Source organism: Capra hircus, chromosome 9 (genome assembly GCF_001704415.2).
Source record: "Capra hircus breed San Clemente chromosome 9, ASM170441v1, whole genome shotgun sequence".
NCBI lineage: Eukaryota > Metazoa > Chordata > Mammalia > Artiodactyla > Bovidae > Capra > Capra hircus.
The window spans coordinates 54,718,026-54,743,645 of NC_030816.1; the positions used below are offsets into that span (position 1 = coordinate 54,718,026).

A 25,620-nucleotide genomic window follows, 5' to 3' on the forward strand; every position below is an offset into this window, starting at 1 on the left:
CAAGCAAGGGACCCTGCAAATAAATATCGCTGGCGTGTGTGGGGAGTGCTCGCATTATATAGACCACGCTGGGTTAACCCCCGCTCAAGGTGGTGTGTTCTTCCTGGGTCTATACTGCTCAGGCTCCAGGATGCTCTGCAAGGGGCACTGTCCAAAGAGAACCCTGCATTTCCTACATTACCCAGGTCTCCTGGTCACCTGAGCTGCGTGGACCTGGGAAGGGCACAAAACACAGGCCCAGCTGAGTCTGTGCCCTTGCGGAGTACCTGAGAACCTGAGTGGCTTGAAAGTGAAAGTGAAGTCGTTCAGTCATGCCAAAGAGTCGGACACGACTAAGCGACTTCACTTTCACTTTCACATTCACTTTTCAAGCCCCTCAGGTTCTCAGGTACTCCGCAAGGGCACAGACTCAGCCGGGCCTGTATTTTGTGCCCTTCCCAGGTCCGAGCAGCTCAGGTGACCAGGTGCTTGGCGAGTGCACTGTCCCAGGTGGGCTGTGCATCTTAATCACCTCCCTGGTCCCAGCTGCTCGGTTTCCCAGGTGTGCCGTGTGTCTCCTCTGGGGAGTTGATCTCAGGCTGTGACCTTCCTGGGAAATGGCAACTGTCCAGGGTCCCAGGAAGACACGGTTAGCAACTGGGAGCCTGCTCAGTTTGGTGGAGGAGGCTGGTCTCTGGGGCCGAGATTGCCCCTGCCCCTTGCCTTCTGGCTCTGGCTGTCACACACCTACCTCTCTGCCTCTGGGAGAGGCCTGTATACCGTTGGCTAGCTCTCCTTTTGTATTCACGCACTCCTTTTTTCTGTGAGCAGACCAGGCTGTACCTTTGAGCCTTTTTTGGGAAAGATCTCTTTTTTTTTTCCTGTCTGGTGATCTCACAGTTTGGGTTGCTGTCTCACATTAGCTCCCTCAGATTGTCCTCAGGGCACTGAGACCCAGTCCTTACCCTAAGCATCGATTACACAGCCCACCCCTCCTTGTCCAGCCCCCACTTGCTGGTGGCGGATACGAGTGTCTGAGCTACTTTGCCGGCAGATGTGGTTAGGAGCATGTTCTGTTTTTTGTGTTTTTTTTTTCTCTTGGTTATGTTGCCCTCTGAGACTCCAAAAACTGCCGTCAGACCCTCCTGTGAGAGGGTTTCCTACTGTTTGGAAACTTCTCTTCCTTCATGACTCCCTCCCCAGCACGGGTCTCAGTCTGTAGCTCTTTTGTCTCTCTTTTTGTCTTTATATTTTGTCCTACATCTTTTCAAAGAGAATGGGCTTCCTTTCTGGGTGCCTGGTGTCCTCCGCCAGCATTCAGGAGTTGTTTGGTGGAAGTTGCTCAGCATTCAAATGATCGTTTGATGAATTTGTGGGGGAGAAAGTGGTCTCCCTGTCCTATTCCTTCACCATCTTTGGACAAGAGAGCGTGGTTTCCTTTCAATCATCATAGTCCCACATGGGTGGGAAACCTTGGGGTTTTTTTAGTTAAGAATTACTTTCTCTGTAGATGATAAGGCAATTAAATAATGCCAATTTTAAAAGAAGGCATACATGCATTCTAGAGGCTTGTCAAAATCCAGTCCTCCTTTATGTCTGAAAACAATAGTAAATCACGGAGTGAGGAGTTAAAAAAATGTTTCTTTCCATTTTAACATGTGCCTCTTCTCTTCAATGCAGTCATATTCTTGCCAAGGAAATCCCCCTTGGCGTGCTCCCCTTGGTGTGCTCCCCCTTGGTGTGCTCCCACAGGCTGCACTCTGAAAGATGAGTCTCCTCTCAGAGATCGTAGGCTGAGGATGGCTTGTTCTGCTTGTAGCAGCCACCTTAATGTGACATCTTTAATTTGAGTAAGATTTGTATACTCAGAATGTATTGGACCAGATTTTTCCCCACGTACCTCAATAGATTCATGTAAAATGCTTCACTGAATTGAAAAAAATAATATTAATTTTTGTTGGAGTGTAGTTGATTTACACTGTTGTGTTAGTTTTGGTTGTACAGCAAAGTGAATCAGTTATGCATATTAATATATCCAGTCTGTTTTTTAAGACTTCTTTCCCATGTAGGCCCTTACAGAGTACTGAATAGAATTCCCTGTGCTCTACAGTAGGTTCTTATTCCCAGGTGGCTCTAGTGCCACATGCAAGAGATATGGGTTCTATCCCTGATTCAGGAAGATCCTCTGGAGAAGAGCATGGCAATCCATTCCAGTAGTCTTGCCTGGAAAATTCCATGGACAGAGGAGTCTGGCAGGCTATAGTTCATGGGCCCACAAAGAGTCGGACACAGCTAAGTACACATAGATCCATGCTGTAGAATTTATATACAGTAGTATGTACATGTAACCCTAATCTTCCAATTTATCCCCCCCTTACACCCTGGTAACCAGCAGTTTATTTTCTACATCTGTGACTATACGTCTGTGGGGTTTTTTTGTAATGATAAAACTACTTGGTTCTAATAGCTTGCTACTATCAACAAATAAGAATTATTAAATCTTTAAAAATAACCCAATCAAAAAATGGGCATGTCTAAATAGACATTTCTCTGAAGAAGACATACAGGTGACCAGTAGGCACCTGAAAAGATGTTCATTGCTAATTATTAGAGAAATGAAAAGCAAAACCACAGTGAGTTATTGCTTCACACTGGTCAGAATGACTATCATCAAAAAGTCTTCAAATAATAAATGCTGGAGAAGGTTTAGAGGAAAGGGGGAATCTTCTTACACTGCTGGTGGGAATCTAAACTGGTACATCCACTACAGAAAATAGTATGGAGGTTCCTTTTAAAACTGAAAATAGAGCTGCTGTATGATCCAGCAATTCTACTCTTGGACATATATCCAGAAAAAAAAAAAACAAAAACTCTTAATTTGAAAAGATACATGTATCCCAGTGTTATAGCAGCACTATGTGAAATAGCCAAGACATAGAAACGACCCAAGTGCACATCAACAGACAATTGGTTTAAGATGTGGGGGCTTCCCAGGTGGCTCAGTGGTAAAGAATCCGCCTGCTAGTGCAGGAGACATGGGTTCAATCTCTGCGTTGGAAAAATCCCCTGGAGTAGGAAACAGCAACCCTTTCTAGTATTCTTGCCTGGAAAATTCCATAAACAGAGAAGCCTGACAGACTGCAGTCCTTAGGGTTGCAAAGAGTCAAACACAACTGAGCATGCATACTCACACACATGGTGCATATGTGTGTAAATATGTGTATGTATATATATACATATATATATATTTCTCAGCTACAAAAAGAATGAAATATTGCCATTTTCAGCACCATAGATAGACCTAGAGACTATCATACTAAATGAAGTAAATCAGACAGAGAAAGACAAGTATTATATCACTTACATGTGGAATCCAAAGAAATACTACAAGTGAATGTATATATAGAATAAAAACAGATGTAAAAAACAAATTTATAGTTACCAAAAGGGAAAGTGAGTAGATAAATTAAAGTGAGGGATAAATTAGTAATATGGGATTAACAGACACAAACTACTATACATAAAATAGATAGGCAACAAGGACTTACTGTGTAACACAGGAAACTCTTCAATATCTTCTTATAACCTATAATAGAGAATAATCTGAAAGATATATACATATAACTGAGTCATTTTGCTGTATACCCAAAATTAAAACAATATTTTAAATCAAGTATAGTTCAATTAAAAATAAATTAATTAATTAAATCTTTACAGGACTACCATGAGTTAAGCCACAGGGATAATATTAAAAAATAGTACCCGTGATCTGATCTGCACAAAAGTTAAAAAAGTATTTCAAAGTCATGAAACTGTCAAGAGTAAAGTGAATTCAAAACTTGCAGTTAAATTTGTTGTTCTTTCTTTAATTCATTTAACCATCAAGCAAGATTCCACTGAATTGTCCTGTCGTATATAATAGAAAATAAATCTACTTAGGGAAAGCATGATGGGAGAAAGATTAATTGTGGGCATATCCTTTTAAAATGGTTAAGTAGCAGAACTCACAGAATTCAAAACAGTTGATGGCTCTTCAGAGAGCCATTGTGTCACTCTTGAGATAAGGGTCTATGCGTGAAAGGTGTCTCTCACAAGACAAAGAAGTATGGCCAGAGTTGAGCATGTTGGTGAAGGCTAAAGCTAGCACATAATCACTCTGCTGATTCCTGACTTGGTATTCAACTCTGTTATTTCAGACCCCAAATAGAAATACATGCAGAGAGGCAAACTTTGGAATATAGCAGAAATATGAAATGGCAACATGGTTTTTGTTTGTTTGGATTTGTTAGAAATTTAGGCAGAATATGCTTGATCTTATCTGAAAGCTTTTCCAAGAGTTCCATCTGTGTAAACAGCTGACCCATGAGTACACATGGGCAGTGGCCTGAACACACACACACGCACGCACCCAGCCACCCATGACAGCAGTACTGGGCAGAGGAACCCCATCACCACCACCACCACCACTGCTTCCATGACCACATTCTGAGTTTTCCAAAATCTATAACAGGTTCCTTTGGGTTGCTTCAAATTCATCAGGATTTGGGTGGAGAGAAAACATGTAAGACTATGTTTTGCCAGGCCTGAGGAATCCCTCAAGAGCAGCTGTAGGATCCCATTTGTTCCTGATGTTTGGGGATGCAGAACCGTCAAATATCAATTACTAACATGTTTCAGGGACACTTTTCCACTGGACTGTATTCACATCTGCAGAAATAGGTATATCATTTCATCCTTGACTTCCCAGACCCTAATCTCCATCTGTGAGATGAGAATGACTACCCTGTACCCTTTTGTCACAGCGATATTGAAAGAAGAGAAATGAAAATATTCTACTAATGACTTTGTGTATGTTTCTTCCTTGTCCTTGTTGTTCTCCAATGACATCAACATAGCTTTAGCCCAACATGCCATTTGGACCAAAGTCTTGGCTTGATCTGTGATGAATGCCCTGTTGGGTACTCAGGACAACGCTGTGAGAGGTAAGCATGTACTCAACTGTCTTTCACTGTGATTTCCACCTTGGGAGTTATAAAACCACAGGCATCATAATCTTTTGCACTGCCCCAGAAAAGCCACCACACTTGGTGAGTTGAAATAAAGTTTCTTACCACACTTGTCAAACAAATGCATTATATTCTTATAGTTTATTTATTCTCTAGAAATTGCTCCATAAATCTCCATTCACTGAGAGAATGTTTGATTAATGTTTTAATCTTAAAGGTTAAGCATTAACCTGCAATCTTTCTAGAAAGTATTGCTCAAGTGGAAAGTCATGCACTTTAAGATTTATCTTGCTGTCTACATTGGCAACCTTTATTTTTCATAATTAGCTTTTTGTCCTTAAAATGTAGTTTAAGTGTGTAGTTCATAGTTCAGCAAGTGGTCCATAATTCACCTTAAATATATTTGAAAATTGAAACCAAATGTAATATATTATCATGATTTATATGACCATCTAATTGTTTCTAAATCAATATTTTAATTCCTGTTAATTTTACTAAGTTGTTTTGCATTGGATCCAGGATATTATTTTATGTAACTTGAATGATTATTTTTTCTCCTAAAATCTTTCCAAGGAAAAGGTTCTTCCGTATTTCAGGTTCACTGAAAATGGAACAGAGTTCTCCCATGATATTGTTGACCAGTACAACTCTCTGGTTGTAGCATTGAAAACAGTCCCTTTTGCTGCCATTACTAGAGATTAGGCAAGAGTGGAAGTAGAGGGAGGGGTAGAGGAAATGACCTGCTTTCACCCAGCATCACCAAGGTAAACACCACAGAAGGCTGTTTCTGCCTATCCTTTCCTGTCCTCTTGGCAGCCATCAGGTCTGTTTCAACCAGATTGCATAAAGTTAATGAAGCAAGGGCCAATCACCCAGAGAGAATTCAGCCAGCAGCTAGCAGTCTGTGGACAAAGTGCCAATGGCTCTGAGCAGCAACAAGTACTGTTTGTGAGTATGGCAGCGTTTGTAAATTCGTAATGGAGGAACAGAGCTGAAATAAAGAGGATTCAGTTTTAATCGAGAAACTGGAAATCTTTGATTGTGCTTATTTTTTTTAAAAGGGGGGGCACATGCATATTACTTACTGTAACAGCAGAGCATACCATTGCCTGGACAGATTTACATCAAATGCCTAACCCCTCTGGCTCACTACAGGCAACCTTTTTTTGCCTTTTTTTTTTTTTTTTTTTTTTTTTAGCAACTGGAAAATAACAGCTGTGCTGTCACACAAGGCCATTTAATCCACTAATCTAGGTGAGCTTAGTCTCTGATGTGTTTGTACTGCTCTGCTCCATAATATGTATTTTCTACATGTTAGTGGTTTCTGAGCCACCTACAATTTAAACTCCTACATGTTATTTAATAAACATTTGTTTATCAGCTATTATGTGCTGAGCACAGGGCTAAACTAAACATAGGCTATAAGCAGATGTATCCTGCCATCCTTGCCCTCAAGCAGCTCACATTTTTAATGTGAGTAAGAATAGTGGAATGTATTCTGGAGAACATTCTAGTCTGAATAATAAAATTCACCTAGGAAAGACATGCTTGAAAGAAAGGATGATTTCCTTTCTAAAGTCTATTATTTTGATTCAAAAGAAGATAGAAACATGCATAGACAGCTTATCATATGGCATATCTTGCCTTTAACTCAAGTTTTTCAAATATAGTCTTAAACTATTATTATATGAAATATGTGAAATTTTTCTAGCCAAAATTTGGATTAAGGCTTTCCAGGAATGTTTAGTCTATCGTTCCTCTGTATGAGCCAAAAAGTATATTTGTGTGCATTGCATGCTCAGTCGTGTCCGACTCTTTCTGACCCATGGACTGTAGCCCACCAAGCTCCTCTGTCCATGGGATTTTTCTGGCGAGAATACTAGAGTGGGTTGCCAATTCCTACTCCAGGGGATCTTCCTGACCCAGAGGACTTAAAGATCAAACCTGTGTCTCCTGCTTCTCCTGTAGTGACAGGTGGGTTCTTTAGCTCTGAGCCGCCTGGGGGATCCAAAATATTAGAAACATTTTGGCAGATGTGCCAGCTGAAGTAGATGTGAGAGAGAATAAGGGTCAGGGAAGGAAAGAGATGTGGGTTGCACTGAAAATTTTGTAATCAAAACTATTCTGGGAGTGATTAGAGTAATCAGTTATGCACATCATTTACACGAAATCAGCGTTGAAAAACTGAAGCTGTGTTTCACAAGCTTCTTGTTCTTGGAATAGAGTTCTATGATCATGGAAGTCTGGGAAGCATCTATTAGCTTGTCAAAAGTTCTGACCAGTCCTGGAGTGAAAAACATCTCTTCAGTTTGTTTAACTCAGCATTTTCTAATCTTAGGTGACCATAAATCCCCTAGTTTTATTATATAGCTAGAATGCATCTCAGACTATAGCTCAGATAGATGGGAATTATAACTTTATATTTTTATCTCAGTTTTAAGTTCTACTTTGAGATCAAATTCTTTATTAGTAAGAGCTGTGAGAGCTTGGACATATAATCTTAGTCAAGTATCCTTTAAACTTAAACCCAATGTTAGGTGTCACTTATGTTCAAATGTTAAAAATTTGTTTTAACGTTTTTCTTCTCTTCTCTCCTATTTTCCACCTCTAGCTTTGGTTAGAACCAAAGTCTAACAAGCTTACTTAGTACCAAGAGGCTTGAATGCTAAAGTGTGTGTGTGTGTGTGTGTGTGTGTGTGTGTGCGAGCGAGAGAGAGAGACTGCATTTGGGGCAACGGACATATATTGGGGTCAGTCTGTCCTGAGTAATTCATCTAAGCACATCTCTGCTGACCTCCTTCTGTTTACTGCCCACCTGACTGCCTCTCCCCCCAAGTCCAGTAACTCTCTCCACTACTTTCCTATCACCTGTGGGAGCACAGGACGCACACTGCTGTGTACTTTCTACACTGGGACCCACCAACATTCCTGCTCTCGTCATTTCTCCTCCATTCACCTTTCTAATCCATCCCTTTCCTGTTTGGGCCTACATTGCAGAAGAGAGTTGCCACATTCATAGAAATGGTGATTTGAAAAGCCAAAGTCCAAAAGATTCCAATATTTCTGCTTTCCTTCCCGTCAGATCCCTTTACTCAGTCATGCAGCCCAGGTGGCCTTGCTGCTTGAATTGAGGGAATGGAGAAAAATCATGACCAAGAGGATGGCGAGACAAAATATGATAAAATGTGAACTGATAGTCTGTCGCATGTAAGACACTAGTTACAGTTTTCAGAAACTTCTGCTTGGGGCCAGAGTACTCATACTTTGAGATATTACTGCCTTCCTCCGCCTAGGGAATGTTTTAAACAAAAGTAAAAGAAGAGAACCAGGGGTGAAGGAACTGGGTATTCATCATGGCACTTTGCTGAGATTCTAGGCTTTTATTGTCTGGACAAGAGGAGAAAATACAGAAAATCAAGGAGACAGTGTTTTGACGGTCAAAAAGGATGACTGTCAGAGCATGAAGAGGAATTAAAAAGAACATGGAGGGGAAAAAAAGTGAGCTAAATGCTGATGACACTGGCTCTACTTTTTAATTTCTGTTGAAACATTTCTATAAATCTCGTAAGAATACTATTCTATGTATAAAAATGCACACACACACACACACGTAATAAAATCTGAATGCTCACTTTCAGTGAAGTGGCATATGAAATGATGTATCACGTATGTTCAGTAAGTCTCCTTACATGTCCTACAACAAAAAGACAGATGTTTCTTCAGTGATTCTATTTAATTGTAGTTATTTTCTTGTGGATTGAGTTGGTTTTTAAAATTATTATTGTGGGAGAATTTCAGACTGATTAATTGGTGTCTGTTTAAAAAATTTCCAGACCTTGTTATATAATGCCATCTCTCCTGAGGGCAGCAGGTCAAAAAAGTGAGCTGAAAATAATGGGGTTTTGTTGTCTGTGATAATGATCATTGTGTATTACTATTCTAGTGGAGCAAAGTCACTCTCGTAATGGTAAACAAAATGAGATGTGAATGTATGTGGATGTGATCATGAGCTCTGAATATCAAGTAAGGCAAGAATTGGGTTAAAATTTAAAAGGATTTTCTTGTTATCTTTACTGAATACCACTCCTTAAGGGATTGAGGGGGGTGGATTTTATGCACTGAAATATTAGTTCATATTTTACAATAAAGAATTAATAAGCAATTGTATTTGGAGGTGGCAGTATTCTTCCAAGCAATATTTATATCATGACTTTCACAATTCATAAAATATTCTGTTAAAACTAGTAATCTTATTAAAATGTATGATAAATGTTTAATTCTACAAGCTTATTATGGCACCTGTAAATTTTCTAGAAAACTTTGACTAATCAATGTATCTTACTTACAAAATTAATAACTTTCTCCCACAATCATATTATTAAAGTGTCTTATATGATGTGCTGGATTTAAACCATTTCTGTTTCTATAGTAGAGAGGATTTTTCTCTACACAGTGACTTTTATATCTGTAAGTAAGTGAGCATAAACACAGTGTATTGTTGAAATATATTCTCCCACGTTGTTTTTATTCCCCTTCAATTTTGACCCTTGCTGTAAAGGACTTTCTGTTTTGCTAAGATGGCACAGATAACAGAGCTAGCTTGACCATAAAAGTTCAGAGGCACTGTTTCATGTCTCCTTTGGCAAGTAAAGCTTAATATGCAACATGAGTAAATGTAACTGAAAGAGAAGACAGAGTAGATTACAAATAAGTGCTTCCCATAAAGGTATATCTGTGCATTTGTAACATTAAGTAACATTTTAAAACAGAACACATGGTTAAAGGGAAATCTGATACAAAATTTAAAACAATCTCTCCCATGCCTCCTAAATAAATGAATTTTTATTTTTCCAATAAATATGTAAAGTAGTATTTAGTCCTTAAAAAAAAAAAAAAGAACTAGAGTTTGCTAATGAGAGATGTGGGGATAATTAAGCCTCACGTTATGGCATTTTACCGTAATATGCAGCATGCCTGCTTCTCCTTGGTAAAGACTCTTCAATGGAAATCTGTTTCTGTATGGATATGCAAATATATAAAAGCCTATGCAGAGATACGGTCCCCACACAAATAATGAGACTCTTTCGATTTTCTATTTAATACATTCTGAATTCTTACTACTGTACTTTCTTGTGAGCCTGTTTCCTCATAACAAACTCTTGCTGCAACAACAACAACAAAAAATGTGAACCTTACATATTTGTACAGAAAACAACCAATTGGAGTAGATACATACGATGTGTTGTACTACAAAGGCTTTCCAACGTGGACCTGGATCCCTCCGGAGTGCCAGCAGCAGATTTCTTATTATGCTTTGGTCTCATCTTCACTGCCAGTGACAAGGTGTTTTCCCCCCCCCCCCTCTGGCTGAAATCTAATTACTAGTGAAGCTGGCAGGATTTCATCTTGTATCTACACTGCAGTAACAGAGAAAACATTCTTTTAATCACCTTGCATTTGAGAAAAGGAGCACTTAAAGGGAAAACATATCCTGGGAGAGAAATAGAATAAAATAAATACATAAACAGTGCCCCCAGTGGGTTTCATGGGTTCCTCCCAAATACTCACTGATGAAATTTTTCACCTTAGGTGTGCGGAAGGCTATTTTGGACAACCTGCTGTACCTGGAGGATCGTGTCAGCCATGCCAATGCAATGACAACCTTGACTTCTCCATTCCTGGCAGCTGTGACAGCTTGTCTGGCTCCTGTCTGATATGTAAGCCAGGTACAACAGGCCGGTACTGTGAGCTCTGTGCTGATGGATATTTTGGAGACGCAGTTGATGCAAAGAACTGTCAGCGTAAGTCGTGAACTATTGATGCCCCTGACAGAATTGATGCATTGCTCCTCAAAGTAGCTGATGAGTTCTTGAGTGGGGATTGGCGAGTAGGAAATTACCTGTAATACATGTAAGATAGATACCCAGCCTATACACAGAGTCTGAATATTCTAATACATTTCCTTTGTACCAATAGATTAAATCCTCTCAAAATTGCTGTGTTGTTCAAGTATCATTGTTTTTCAAATGATACACATATTTTTGTTTACACATGGATAAAGACTTAAGTAAATTTTTGTCTATGACAGGAAAGAAGAATTTGAAAATTAGGCCCTGTTTATCCTTATTGTTTATCTCAATTCTAATCATTTTCTTGAAATACATTGATCTGCCCCATATTATTTCATTAGTATCTGTCAGTAGTTTTTAATCTGTTATGCTTTCATATGTAAACTTTACATTCTTGTGTTTCACAATAGGTGAAATATACTGCCAGTATTCTTACACACTAGCATTTGTAACTGTTGAGTGATTAACCATCAGCTGAAGACTACTCATAGAATGCCATTTCTGTATTTTACTTTCACAAAATCAGCTATTGTAGGACTTTATTCATATTAGTACATTCTTACCCTTGTCTTGAATTTCTCAACTTTTTTTTTTTGGTATTGCACAAAATTTTAGTGGTAACATGCTAGAGAGATCTCACTGTGGAGAGTCAAATGGACGGAGCATCCTTGTTAGATCATCTTAGAGCTGGATACTGCCATAATCAACTTTACCTACTGCAATAATCCTCAGGAAGAGCAGGTTATGATACCAGCTTAACAATTCACTTCTGCTGACTTCATTATATAGGAAGGGATTCTTCTAGCCATTGAGTTGGGTCCCAGGACCTGAAGCTTTACAGAAGCCACTGGTAATATTGTGCCTGTTACATCTCTGCTATAAATACCAATGACCTGCTAGGGTCCCCCACTTCAAGAAGAAATGGGTCTTTCTCCTCACATGTTTGGAAGATGAGGGCCAACGTTTTGTCATTTAAACACGACAGTTTGTTGAATCAAACACAAACCACTCTCTGGAATAGTCAACAGCTATTAATATCACCTGTAAATTGTCAAGTTTTTTCAGCAAAATTTCCAACAGGCTCAGAAGCACCTTTAAACACTGGGTTTATGGCATCTGTGTAAAATCATAAGGTGCTCAAGAAACTCTCCAGTTCAAGCATATCATCTAGGATCTATATTTTCTACCAGTGTGACTCTGGGCAAGACATTTGAGCTCACTGAGATTCAGTTTCCTCATTTACATAAAGCATTCTAATTTTCTATGGGAATTAAAGGATCTAACACATGAAACTGTCTAGTGAGCTGCCTGGGGTATTCTCACCTGTTGGCTCCTTTGTAGAGATGCTGACAGTAGTTGTGACTATTTATGGCTCTCCAATTCTAGAGCTGTGTTATTCACTGAATGACCTCATTTTATATCTTCCAATAACCCCTTCTATAAAGCTGAAGAGACAGTTCCACTCTTTATTGTGGTGAATTCAGAATCTGCAGCATGAAGTTTTAAGAACACAGAGAAGAACATAGTATAAAATCATTTTTGAATCATCACCAATTTTTTTATTACTTGCCGTGAAGTATAGATATGATTATGTTTTTACTGCTCCTTAGCATATGGCAACCCACTCCAGTACTCTTGCCTGGAAAATCCCACGGACAGAGGAGCCTGGTAGGCATCAGTCCATGGGGTTGTGAAGAGTCGGAAATGACTGAGCAACTTCACATTTACTTTTCATTTTCATGCATTGGAGAAGGAAATGGCAACCCACTCAGGTATTCTTGCCTGGAGAATCCCAGGGATGGCGGAGCCTGGTGGGCTGCCATCTGTGGGGTCACACAGAGTTGGACACGACTGAAGAAACTTAGCAGAAGCAGCAGCAGCAGCAGCATATAAAAATATCAGCAACTTATTTATTATCTACTTCATGACTTTTCATATAAATAATAGCTCCTCTATGCATAATTAGTAAACCTTACAAAAAGAAAATTCATAATAAACTATTATTTTAGTTGCCTCTGGATCTGTTCATAAAAAGTACACCTCTACAAATTTGCCCTTTAAATTTACATATATTGTTTGTGTCATATATTTTATTTAAAAATTACACTAAAATTCTCCATTGCTTTATTTTTTAAATTATTTTAATTGGAGGATAATTACAGTATTGGGGTGGTTTTTGCCCTTCATCAGCATGAATTGGCCATAGGCATACTGTCCCCCCATTCTGAGCCCCCCCTCCCCACCCTATCCCTCTAGGTTATCCCAGAACACCGGCTTTATTGCTTTATTTTTAAAATAACTTTATAGTAAATTTAATCATTAAGTGTTCTCCACTCTAATAAAAAAGTGACTTTTAAATTATAAGGTATTTTATTTTTAAAATTGATATATTATGTGTGTACATATATATGTATATATGAAAGATGTAAAAAAATTAGAAGTATATATAACAATTCTCAGGATTACCCTGGTAGCTCAGACAATAAAGAGTCTGCCTGCAATGTAGGAGACCTGAGTTTGATCCCTGGGTCGGGACGATCCCCTGGAGGAGGGCATGGCAACCCACTCCAGTATTCTTGCCTGGAGAATCGCCATGGACAGAGGAGCCTGGGGGGCTAGTCCATGGAGTCGCAGAGTTGGACACAACTGAGCAACTTCATCTTTCTTTCTTTCTATAATAATTGTAGTAGTCAAATGAAATGGATATTTAAAGAAAATATATCCTTCAGGCTCTTCTTACATGCCAGCTGTACACCATGCTGTACTTAGTTACCCAGTCATGTCCAACTCTTTAGGACCCCATGGACTGTAGCCCAACTGGCTCCTCTGCCCATGGGGTTTCTCCAGGCAAGAATACTGGAATGGGTTGAAATGCCCTCCCCCAGAGGATCTTCCAAGCCCAGGGATTGAACCGAGGTCTCCTGCATTTCAGGCCAATTCTGTACCACCTGAACCATCAGGAAAGCCCACAGACTATCTTTAGGCTACTACCTGAGGAATATAACTGGCTGGGGACAGTTTTTTAATGACCACCCAACTAAATCAGGTTAGAAGACACTGAAGGCCAAGCTACTGGAAGAATAATCAAGCAATTTTTAAGAAAGCCATAAACTAAGTAGCACCTCTAGTCAGAGGAATAGAAAAATAGCATAGGCTGATGGAGTAGCTATTTATAATGTATTTATAAGTTATACTGAAATTGAAGTATTCAGAGATAAGAAATATTGTACGAAATTTACCAAAACTATCTATGAATAATCTATATGTCTGTGTCATCTCCCACTCACATTTTTATTCTGGTATCAGTGCAATTATATGTACTGTTAAAAATACACTTGCAGAGTACAGAGTGAACCATTAATTGCCATTCTATTTGTGAAAAAGCCTCTTAATTTTTAGACTGATTTATTATATGTTCCAGAATAACATCAGACAACTTCATGAAAATGATAAAAGATTACTGAAATAAAATACATTTATATTGTTGGAGTTAGTATCTAAGTTGTAAAACAAATGTGATTTTAAAAAATTATAATGCTATACTGCTAATACTTTTGAAAAAATTTTGTCTTATATACATTTTATTCAATATGTTTTTGTACATTTAAGGTGTACAACCTTTTTGATAAATTTATATATTGTAATGTAGTTGCCATTGTAGCAATATTTACCCTGTTACATAATTATAGTACAATATTTTTTCTGTGTTCATTATAGCTGTGCATTAGATCACTATATCTTATTTACTACTTGTTGCAAGTTTGTACCCTTAACATCAATTTTACCCCTCCACCCCTCCCCATCCAATGGTAACCATCATTTCACGCTGTTTTTTTATGAGTTTGACTTATTTAGATTCCACATATAAGTGATATCATGTAATATTTATCTTTCTCTTTCTGATTTATCTCACTTAGACTAGTATGCTCAATGCTCTGTCATTCAGTCACATCTGACTCTTGTGACTCTTTGAACTATAGCCTGCCAGGCTCCTCTGTCCATGAGATTTTTTCTAGGCTAGACTACTAAAGTGGATTGCTGTTTCCTTCTCCAGGGGATCTTCCTGACTCAGGGACTGTACCTATGTCTCCTGTCTCTCCTTAATTGGCTGGTGCATTCTTTACCACTGAGCCACCTGGGAATCCCTCTATTGCCAGGAGCCAGCATGGGAGATCCCACCCATGACAAGGTCATGCGAAGGAGACCTGACAAGCAAGGCTTCAGGACTCGAGGGACTCCCTGGGCTGATCCCACCCATGACAAGGTCATGTGAAAGAGACCTGACGAGCAGGGTGAATCAGGACTCAAGGGACCCCCTGGACCTGCTTGAGCATCTACCCCAAAACCAGAATCTGTCTGTCTTACTATTTTATGCCTTTCACCAACTCTTCTGACATTAACAGGGGGCTATCCCTGACCACCTTTCTCTGGTAAAAGTCAACTTAGGGCTCTAGCTAATAAGTCTCCTGGGCATGGTAGGAGTGTTTCAATTCAAACCCCTCTGATGGCTTTCTAGTTTGCCTGACAGGTTTATCCAGACTCTTACAGCTACGCATGTGATTGTTCACAGCCCCCAACCGTGAGAGACATGGGAAGCCTAAAGCATTCTAAAAATATAGGGCCTTTAGAGGAATGAAAAATTATTAGAATAGTACTGGTAAAGGGCTTCATTATTGGGCCAATGCTTGCTGCCAAGTTCCCATATCCCTTATCCCTTGTGCACCTAGGAGTGCATTAGTTAACATAGTTGAAATGTAAGAAAAACAAGTAGTAGCCTTGGAATTAACCACATCAGACCTTTGAGCTAATAAGTTCTTTCTTTGTTGTAACCCACTGCACCTTTGCTCCGTAAGAATGTAACTCTGTTTAGTACTTACTGAGGGTGACGCAGATTAGAAATATAAAGAAAAAACCACTTCAAGATCAACATTTATCAAGAAAAGAGCCATAAAATGTTAACAGGCCTCCTGGCCCGAAAATAATGTACATCACATGAGACTCTTGTTTATGAAAAGGCATACAGAAAAAAATCCTGGTTTTGATAAGGGCAAAACTGCTGGAGTGTTTGGGTGGATTCTGCATGACCTTGCATCTTTCATTCCCCTCTATGTACAAGTCAGGGTATAAAAGCTCCTTTTGAAAATAAAGTTGTGGGCCTCACTCACCAAAGCTTGGTCACCTGGTGTCATTCTTTCATTCCTTTCACCAACGCCGTCCATCCTGAGGGCATCCCTGGACTCTGCTGAGGCTGGCCCCCGGCACTCCATTGTGTATGCACCACATCTTTTTATCCACTTATCTACTGATGAGCATTTAGGTTGTTTCCATACCTTGGCTATTGTGAATAATGTCACAATAAGCATGAAAGAGCATGTATCTGTTCAAAATACTGTTTACATTTCCTTTATGTGTATATCCTGAAACGAGATCACTGGAATGTGTACAGTAGTTCTATTTTTAATTTTTTGAGAAACATCTGTATTGTTTTCCATAGTGGTTGGACCCATTTACATTCCCACCAGTGGTGTATAAGGGCTCCCTTTTTCACCACATTCTCACCAACACTTACTGTCTCTTGCCTTCTTGATGGCAGCCATTTCAACAGATGTAAAGTAGCTCATTGTGGTTTTGATGTACAGTTTCCTAATGATAGTGATATTGGGCATCTTTTCATGTCCTGTTTGTCACTTTGATGTCCTCTTTGGAAACATGTCTACTTAGTTCTTCTGCCTTATATACTTTTCTAATCTTAGATATTTTTCAGATTTATATACTTATTTTATATTTCATCTAAAGCTCATTTTTTGAAATTAACACAAAAACTGGCATATAGTAAATAATCATTTGGAAATAATAATGTTGCTTCATTAATGGTAGCATTAATATTATTCCATAGGTGCTATTAACTTTGATAATTTCTCAAAAGTATTTCAGCTCTAGAGTCAGTATTACTTACATGGAGATTATAGTATTTTCTGCATTACCCCAGTGCATCTATGAACAGGCAAAACAGCTGGAGGAGTGATGGAAAGAACATTTTACCTGAAATCTGCTAAATCACCTACTAATCATGTGGCCTTATCTGACTTTGAATTTCAGTGTCTTCATTCTTATAACTGGAGTAATAATGGTGACAATAATATTTTTATAACATATGGCGTGCCAGGAACTGTGCTGTTGCTTTACGTAATTCATCTGTACAGCTTACAGAGTTGCTGTAAAGATCAGATGATATAATGCCTAACAGAACACTTAGCAATCAGAAAGCATTCTATTCGAAAACTTTGTGACCAGTGTTCCATTATTTAATAAACCTCTGAAGACTATTAGAATACATTTCCCAACCACAGATCTCTCCTCTCTTTGCAGCTTGTCACTGTAATGCCAACGGCTCCTTCTCTGAGGTTTGCCATCCTCAGACGGGACAGTGTGAATGCAAACCTAACGTGCAGGGGCGTCGGTGTGATGAATGTAAGGTAAGAAGTCGGAGCTGACCAGTGAATTACCTCTTCCTTCAAACTTTTCATTGGCTTTCAGAAATGACCTATACCTGAGTATATTAAAAGACAAGTTTCAAGAATATCTCATTGTACATGTAAAATTACTGTGATCATTGAAATTAAAAAGAAAATAGAACATTTGCCATACACTAGCACTTGACCCTCAACCTATTGACACATTTCCTTGGTAGTGAATTTATGCAGTATTTAATTTAGATGTTTCTGAAGTCACATACCAATTTAATCCCTGCCTTTGTTGAGTCACATACTCTTTCCTTTGCCTTTATGTTTTGGGCAGGAGAAAAAAATGTCATACCCTTTGCTTATCAAGCACTGTGTTCTAGTTCCATCATTTAAAGTTCCAGTGAGCATTCTGCTCAACAAAAGTTTTCAGTATAGAAGCAAATCAAAGGATTTTTTAGATGCAATTTTGCTAAAATGAAACAAAAATCAAAATACGTTGCTCTCTTTTCCTGGATACATTACCTTGCCTTCAGTATGCCGAGCACTTTGAGATTCCTCCATGAGAGTACATGGATTTGGACTATTTCTTTCATATAAATAGGTAATTTATCATGATAAACACTGTTAAGCAGAACTAAGCACTTCTCAGATGCTAAATTGGCCATTCTGTAGGAGGTTTAAAAATATTATTTGTTTCTATCTCTTGAATAACATGTATGCTCTCTTTTTGTTTTTATTTTTCCATTGGCTTTTAAAGCCCACTATGTGGTGGGACCCAAAGAAGCGATTCTGTGTGTCCTGTGGATGCAGTCCCATGGGCTCTGTGACACCGTGGTGTGATATTACAGGAAGATGTGTCTGTAAATCAGGCTTCGTAGGGAAACGATGCAGCCTCAGCAGGCAGGTGCACCGACAGGAGGAACAGCCACAGAAAGCGCAGTGGGTGCTGGGGTCTCCCCAGAGGTGGGGTGCCAGCAGCTCCAGCGGATGCCCTCGGGGAGCCTATCGGCCTGCGGCTCCGGTAATTCGAGCGGTGCTGCATGGCTCTTGCCTCAGCATGCTGTGTTCCGTGTGCTGCTGCTGACCTGTCCTGGTGCCATTTTACCAAATAATGGTTGCTAAGTGTGTGAATTGCAAATGCGAAAACTTGGCAATTCCTGATTGAAGTCTTACCTTTAAAAAATAGCTACTAATACGTTTTTTTAAAGCTCGTTCAAGTTCATAGGTTCATGAAAGTTTCAAGTGATCATTGATATGCAGAAAACACAGAAAAATTTATCTGTAGCAAACTAACATCTTAAAAGGGGAAGGAACCCCAGGCATCATTTTAGAGCAAATGAAGGGAACAAACGAATGAATGAAGGGAAATCTGACAAAGAAAGTGACTTGCCTAAGAAAACCCAGCCCACTGATCTGACCTTTGACTAACCTTCCATCATAATTAGTGACTGTTACATTACCACATTATAATTTTGTCCATGTATACAACAAACACAAGGCACACATTTTCACACCCTGGCAATCTACAACATGCCCAAAAGAAGGTAGCGTGCCTTCTGCTATAAACATCTGATCCTCCTTCTCACGGGGCAAGACAAAACAAATGGTGGAAGGAAGGAATTTGGGAAGGGAGAGAGAGAAAGAGAGGATCAGGGAGAGAGGAATAGGACCAAGGCCAAGATGCTGAGTACCAGGAGACAGGACTTGTCAGTGGGGAATCAGAGCTTAGGTGAGAACTAAGGGTAGGGAATAGAAGAAGAAGATGAAGAAGGAGTAGGAAAAGAAGAGGTAAAAGGAGGAAGGGGGATGGGAAAGGGAGGAAGATGAGGGAGGAAGGCAGAAGAACAAATTTATAGTTTTATTTCTTGCCTCTTTATTGACATTTGAAAAGAACTAGTTTTGATATCAGACTGCCTGAGGTCAAATCCCAGCTGCAACACTTCTGGTCCACCGTAAAACTGTTTCTTAGATCTTTTTGTAATTCAGCTTCTTCATCCATAGTAGGACCTACATCATAGAGTTTGTGTGTTGGCTCAGATCCTTCAAGGAGCAAATGCCAAGAGATTCACTGGAGGAGACTCCAGTGAAGGGGGGTGGGGATGGAGCATCATGTGCAGAGAGACTTCTGCTGAAATGTTAGGTCTGTCCCTGTGGGAGGAGAGGGAAAAAATATGGATAGAAAAGACTCACTGAATGCATTCTGCCCAAATCTCAAGTTCTTGGCCAGGCCAGTTGGGAGTACCCAAGCAACATTGGAGGAGTCTTGGATGGAGCAAGAAGATTCGAGTACTTCAGTGTACCAGTAATTGACTAGGAGAAGTGAGCCTTGGTATGATTCACTAGATTCAAGAGAATGAGAATGAAAGCTGGGGCTTGTCGATTCATGACACTCCCACCTCAGGCTCCCTTGCAGGGAGGTCTGCCCAGGCACCTCTATGGCTGTCTCCAGGTTGTTGTAAGAAGAGTGTATAAAACACACATCCGAAGAGTTTTTAGTAATGATAGGTAGTGGTACTGTTATTATTACTATTGTTATTAAGTGGAGAAATCTTTAAAAGAGATTATGTTTTTCAGAAATAAATGCATACATTTAGAGTAAAAGAAAGGGACTGTAACTGATCACTATGTCTCCAAAATGGGCTTTCCTGTATGGCTCAAGTGTTAAAGAATCCTCCTGCCAATGCAGGAGACTCAGGAGATGTGGGTTCAGTCCCTGGGTCAGGAAGATTTCCTGGTGGAGGAACTCACAATCGACTCCAATATTATTGCCTGCAAAGTTCCATGGACAGAGGAGCCTAGTGGGCTGTAGTCCATGGGGTTGCAAAGAGTCAGACATGACTGAGCATGAGCATGCAAAAATGTCTCCAAAGCATAAATTCAGCAGAATTATTAACCCTTATTCACGCCCTCTTCCTACATATCCTACCGCACTGATGCATGGAGTGGTGTTTTATCCTGAGACCACTTTTCCTCTGAGACAGTGTATGTGACAACTAAGAGCACAGACTCTGAAGCCAGTCTGGCTGATTTGGAATCCTGACTCCACAACTGGCTAGCTGCTGACCAAATTACGTGACGCTTCTATGCCTCAGTTTCACCACTCTAAAAAGTTGATGATAATAGCTATCTTTCAGGATTGTCTTGAGAATTTAAATGAGTTCATATTTGTAAAGGGCTTTAGAAATGTTGCTTGGCACGTGGCAAGAACAATATGTAAGTGTTAGTTTTTATTATTATCCCAAATGAGAATAAATTATATGAGCTCATCAAACTTCCCACTGAGAATAGGCAGGCACTCGCTTTTCTATATGTTTTACCTCATTAATCTCAATTACTAACTAAGAATGTTCTTTAAAATTTGTTTACTACAGTGTTTTCCCTGGACTGTGAAATAAATTTTTGAACAATTTATTAAAATTTTATTACTGAAATTTGTTAATATTTGTTTTGGTATAACTGTAGCTCAGCTGGTAAAGAATCCACCTGCAATGCAGGAGAACCTGGTTCGATCCCTGGGTTGGGAAGATCCCCTGGAGAAGGGAACAGCTACCCACTCCAGTATCCTGGCCTGGAGAATTCCATGGGCTGTATAGTCCATGGGGTCACAAAGAATCAGACACAACTGAGCCACTTTGATTTTCAGGTTTTAAAACTACACTAGGTAAATATTAGAAAAGTATGATAGAGACATTCAGTTCAGTTCAGTCACTCAGTCGTGTCCAACTCTTTGTGACCCCATGAATCGCAGCACGCCAGGCCTCCCTGTCCATCACCGTCTCCCGGAGTTCACTCAAACTCACGTCCATCAAGTCGGTGATGCCATCTAGCCATCTCATCCTCTGTCGTCCTCTTCTCCTCCTGCCCCCAATCCCTCCCAGCATCAGAGTCTTTTCCAATGAGTCAACTCTTCGCAGGAGGTGGCCAAAGTACTGGAGTTTCAGCTGTTAGCATCATTCCTTCCAAAGAACACCCAGGGCTGATCTCGTTTAGAATGGACTGGTTGGATCTCCTTGCAGTCCAGGGGACTCTCAAGAGTCTTCTCCAACACCACAGTTCAAAATCATTAATTGTTCGGCGCTCAGCTTTCTTCACAGTCCTACTCTCGCATCCATACATGACCACTGGAAAAACCATAGCCTTAACTAGAAGGACCTTTGTTGGCAAAGTAATGTCTCTGCTTTTCAATATGCTATCTACATTACTTCTCATATATTTCTTGACATCATCAACTTTGGAATTTTTTAAATAAGTAATAATTTGAAAGTTTACTATTTTATTGGTCTATCCATTAAAGATATTTGTATAGATAGATATGCTAAGAAAAGCAAACTTAGGAGGTAAAGATAAAGGTAAAGTACTATCTCTACGATGCACATTCTAAGTCAAGAAAATTTAGGAAATAAAAACAAATGCAAAATATTACTTTTTAAAAAAAGTTTTACTATGTAATGCTCTAGTCTTTTTTTTCTGTGTATATAAGTTTCTATTTGTTTGTGTCTGAGTGGTATGTGTGCCTTTGTGGGTATGTAATTAGAATCATAGTATATGTAATTTTGTATTCTGCTTTTTGAAATTTTACTTAATGCTATATTCTACCCATATTCATATCATTAAAACTGCTTCAAAACAGGATTTTAATGATTTTATATATTTTATAACATGAATGCCTCATAATTTACTTTATTCAGCTTTTTCTCCAACATTGAACATTTAAGTACCTCTACAGTTGCTCATTATTATGATAAATAATACTGTAATAAGCATGCATGAATTTTCTCAATTTCAGACTATTTCTCTTGGCCTGGTATTTAGAATCATACACTGAATTGCTTTTTATGAATAAAAATATTATATGTTTTCTTTTATCCTATAATTAATTTCAAAATCAAGTAAGGTCATTTGTTACAAGTGTCACACAATTTTTTTAATTATACAGTGAATCTGAATTAGAACTAAAAATAAAGTCAAGAACTAAAATAAAGAGCTATTTATTTTATTTATTTATTTTATAAAAACAAAGAACTGAAAATAAAGGCAAGAACAAATATAAAGATTAAAATGATTATCAACCATAATCAACCCATTTTAGATTTAAAAAGAAAGCTATTCTTAGCAACAGTCAATTTAGGAGACTAATTTTCAGTATGATTTTGTTTTATAGGACTTATTTTTAATATTGTTAACAATAATGACAAAAATACATAATGAGGCTTAATCATTTCTCTTTGGGTGGCTCACATTAAATAGCAAGATTTATTTTTACCAAGAAGTAATTATTAAGTCTAATTTTCCAAAATAAGAATTAGTTTTACAAAGAAGTAATTACTGAGACTAATTTTCCAGATTAAAATATCATAATAATGTGACAAACTTCTGCTTAAAAGACAGCCCTGACATACTTTAAGTAGGATATGTGCTTTTCACTTTTCTAGTAGAAATTATTTTTAATCCATCAGCAGTTTCTAATGTAGTCATTCTGGGTCTGATAACATGCATTTCCAGAAAGTCAGCCAAAGCTAGTAATGCTGGACCATGGAAGGTCATTTCTTACAAATAGATAAGAGATATGCATATGAATAACTCATCAGAGATGAAAGTTTCCCTTCATCTACCTAATTTGGTGCTTTGATATGTGTTCTCACAAATCAACTTTGATTGTTAGGATGAAACCCAAGAAACTAGATGTTAGTTACACCAATTATTTTGTCAGTATAGGCATAACCAAAGAGTTACATGTATAATGTGAGCCCCATAATGATGATTAGAACTATTCATGGATATATGACAAAAATTAGACCCAATATAAGAGAAAAAAGATTTATTTTAACTTTAGGCTGCTGCCCAATAATATTGAAAGCATTTTTACCAAGTAAAAGGACTTAAAAATATCTGAAAATAATCAATTCTGATTATTAGAAATGAAACCAAAATTTTCTTTAAATAGAATTGCCATCCTCACTGATTTCCACGTTGCCATTAGAATCTTGAGACATATAAGGAAAGGCTGGTGAAAATATCACAGACTGAATGACAGCACCCTAATTCCATCAATTGCACTTTTCTCTTGGACACTGTAGAAAAAGTCCACTAGATTAAATGACAGTCCAATGGTCATAACATCACTGAAGAACCATTATAACCCACAGGTTCCTCTTTTCCCACCTGATCTTACAGTGCATCTAGTGCCATCGTGAATTAATTGATTTAAATTGAATTTTTCTCTTTCTGCTTCTATGCCAGCCTGAAACCTTTGGCCTCCAATCAGCAAGAGGGTGTCTCCCCTGCAACTGCAATTCCTTTGGGTCCAAATCATTTGACTGTGAAGAGAGTGGTCAATGTTGGTGCCAGCCAGGAGTAACAGGAAAGAAATGTGATCGCTGTGCCCATGGCTATTTCAACTTCCAAGAAGGCGGATGCACAGGTCTGTAAATGAGACTAAGCCCAATGCATTCATCACCTGGTTTTGGTATTTAGGCTTCTGTAGCAGTTTGTTCTATAAGGTTCCCACAGATTAAATGAAATACACCAGGACAACAGGCAAACATATAATACAAAAAAATACTTAACCTAATGCTTTACATATGTTTTGAATAAGTTAAAGGAAATACCTTGTAATTTGAAACACTGCCCTATAAATAGCTGTGCCTGCAATAAAAATCCATCAGCAGATCCCAATTCTGCTGTCTCCCTCCCTGTCTGTGACCTCTGTTCAGCCAGTCACTCAAAGGCTACTGCAGCTTGAAAGAGATGGTCAATTTTTCTGGTGCCAATGTTACCTTAGTTTAAATTTTACTCCCAAGCTAATATAGTTCAACTTTCCCTTTTCCTGTTGCAAAATTGGTACAATGATCAGGGAAGTTAATATATTTTTCTGGTATGATAAAAAAAAAATGTTTTCATCCACTTTCAGATGCCTTGAAAACTGTGATGTTCTGAGAGAGAAATAGATTGGCTGTAGATGTTTGTTAGTTCCAGAGAAAATGTAAGCTGGAGTTGCTAACCCTGGCTCCCTAGAGCAGGGTTCTCATGTGTCCAGCCACAGCCTTCCTACAGATCCTGAATTAAGAAAATAGGAATTAACAGTACAGATGAAAGTAAAGTTTGAGCATTTGCCTTGATTTTATACTACTAAGTTGGAATCGACCTCTATTCCAACAATCACTTGGTTGAGTATTACTCTTGTTTACTAAACTCATTAGTACAACATTGATGATATGCGTATGCTTTCAGAACATGATAAATACATGGCAAGATTTTAAGACATGATTATTGACTACTAAAGAAAATTATATTAGGGGTGGGAAGAATAATATTAAAAGCCAATACCCTTAAGATGTTCTCAATCACTTCTGATGAACAGTTTTTATCATAAATTAAGCCATTATAAATTACTCTGAATATTATTATTGTAGATCTTCTAAGAATCTATGTATAATCTGTAAGACAATATCTGTATTTACTAAAAATTGTATAAGGCTGCATTTTAAAATGTACTCTATTCTTTATAAATACAACTCTCACTAGCATTTTTACTTAATATTAATTGAACAAAAAGTGCTACAAATTCAAATATATCCACTACCAGAAATTATAAATATCAAAAACATTATTTTAAAATGATGAAATGATGATAACATTTTAGAAATGAAAACTTAGTAGCATTCTAAGCCAGAGAAGCACAACAGAAAAAAAAATTTAAAGCATAAAACAGGCAGGGTAGCATTATGGTTGAAAACATGACTCTCACCAAAGAGCCTGGATTTGTTTAGTGGCTCTCCCACTTTAGAGATGTAGCTTCAATCCCTGGGTCAGGAAGATACCCTGAAGGAGGGCACGGCAACCCACTCCTGTATTCTTGCCAGGAGAATCCCATGGACAGAAGAGTCTGGTGGGCTGTGGTCCATAGGGTCTCAAAGAGTCAGACATGATGGAAGCAACTTATCACTGCACACCACCACCAATTAGTTATATGACCTTGACTGAGTGATCTCACCTCACTGTACCCTGCAAATTTCATCTATTAAATTAGGAAAATAATAGTATCCGCCTCACTTGGGTTTTGTAAGAATTAGGTGAGTTAATGGCCATCTACTACTGTGGGCAAGAGTCCCTTAGAAGAAATGGAGTAGCCCTCATAGTCAACAAAAGAGTCTGAAATGCAGTACTGGGGTGCAATCTCAAAAATGACAGAATGATCTCTGTTCATTTCCAAGGCAAAGCATTCAATATCACAGTAAATCCAAGTCTATGCCCCAACCAGTAGTGCTGAAGAAACTGAAGCTGAACAGTTCTATGAATACCTGCAAGACCTCCTAGAACTAA

General features: G+C 38.5%; 1 protein-coding gene across 3 annotated transcripts in view; it reads left to right on the forward strand.

Annotated features, from left to right (window-relative positions):
* The window catches only part of LAMA2 (laminin subunit alpha 2), a 677,281-nt gene that overhangs the window by 411,902 nt on the left and 239,759 nt on the right, over nt 1–25,620 (forward strand). For all 3 annotated transcript variants that reach the window (XM_005684731.3, XM_005684732.3, XM_018053196.1), the window contains exons 18-21: nt 4,875–4,961; nt 10,575–10,786; nt 17,204–17,310; nt 23,539–23,719. In XM_005684731.3, the coding sequence (XP_005684788.2) occupies nt 4,875–4,961; nt 10,575–10,786; nt 17,204–17,310; nt 23,539–23,719 (587 nt within the window). The remainder of the gene's footprint in view (nt 1–4,874; nt 4,962–10,574; nt 10,787–17,203; nt 17,311–23,538; nt 23,720–25,620) is intronic.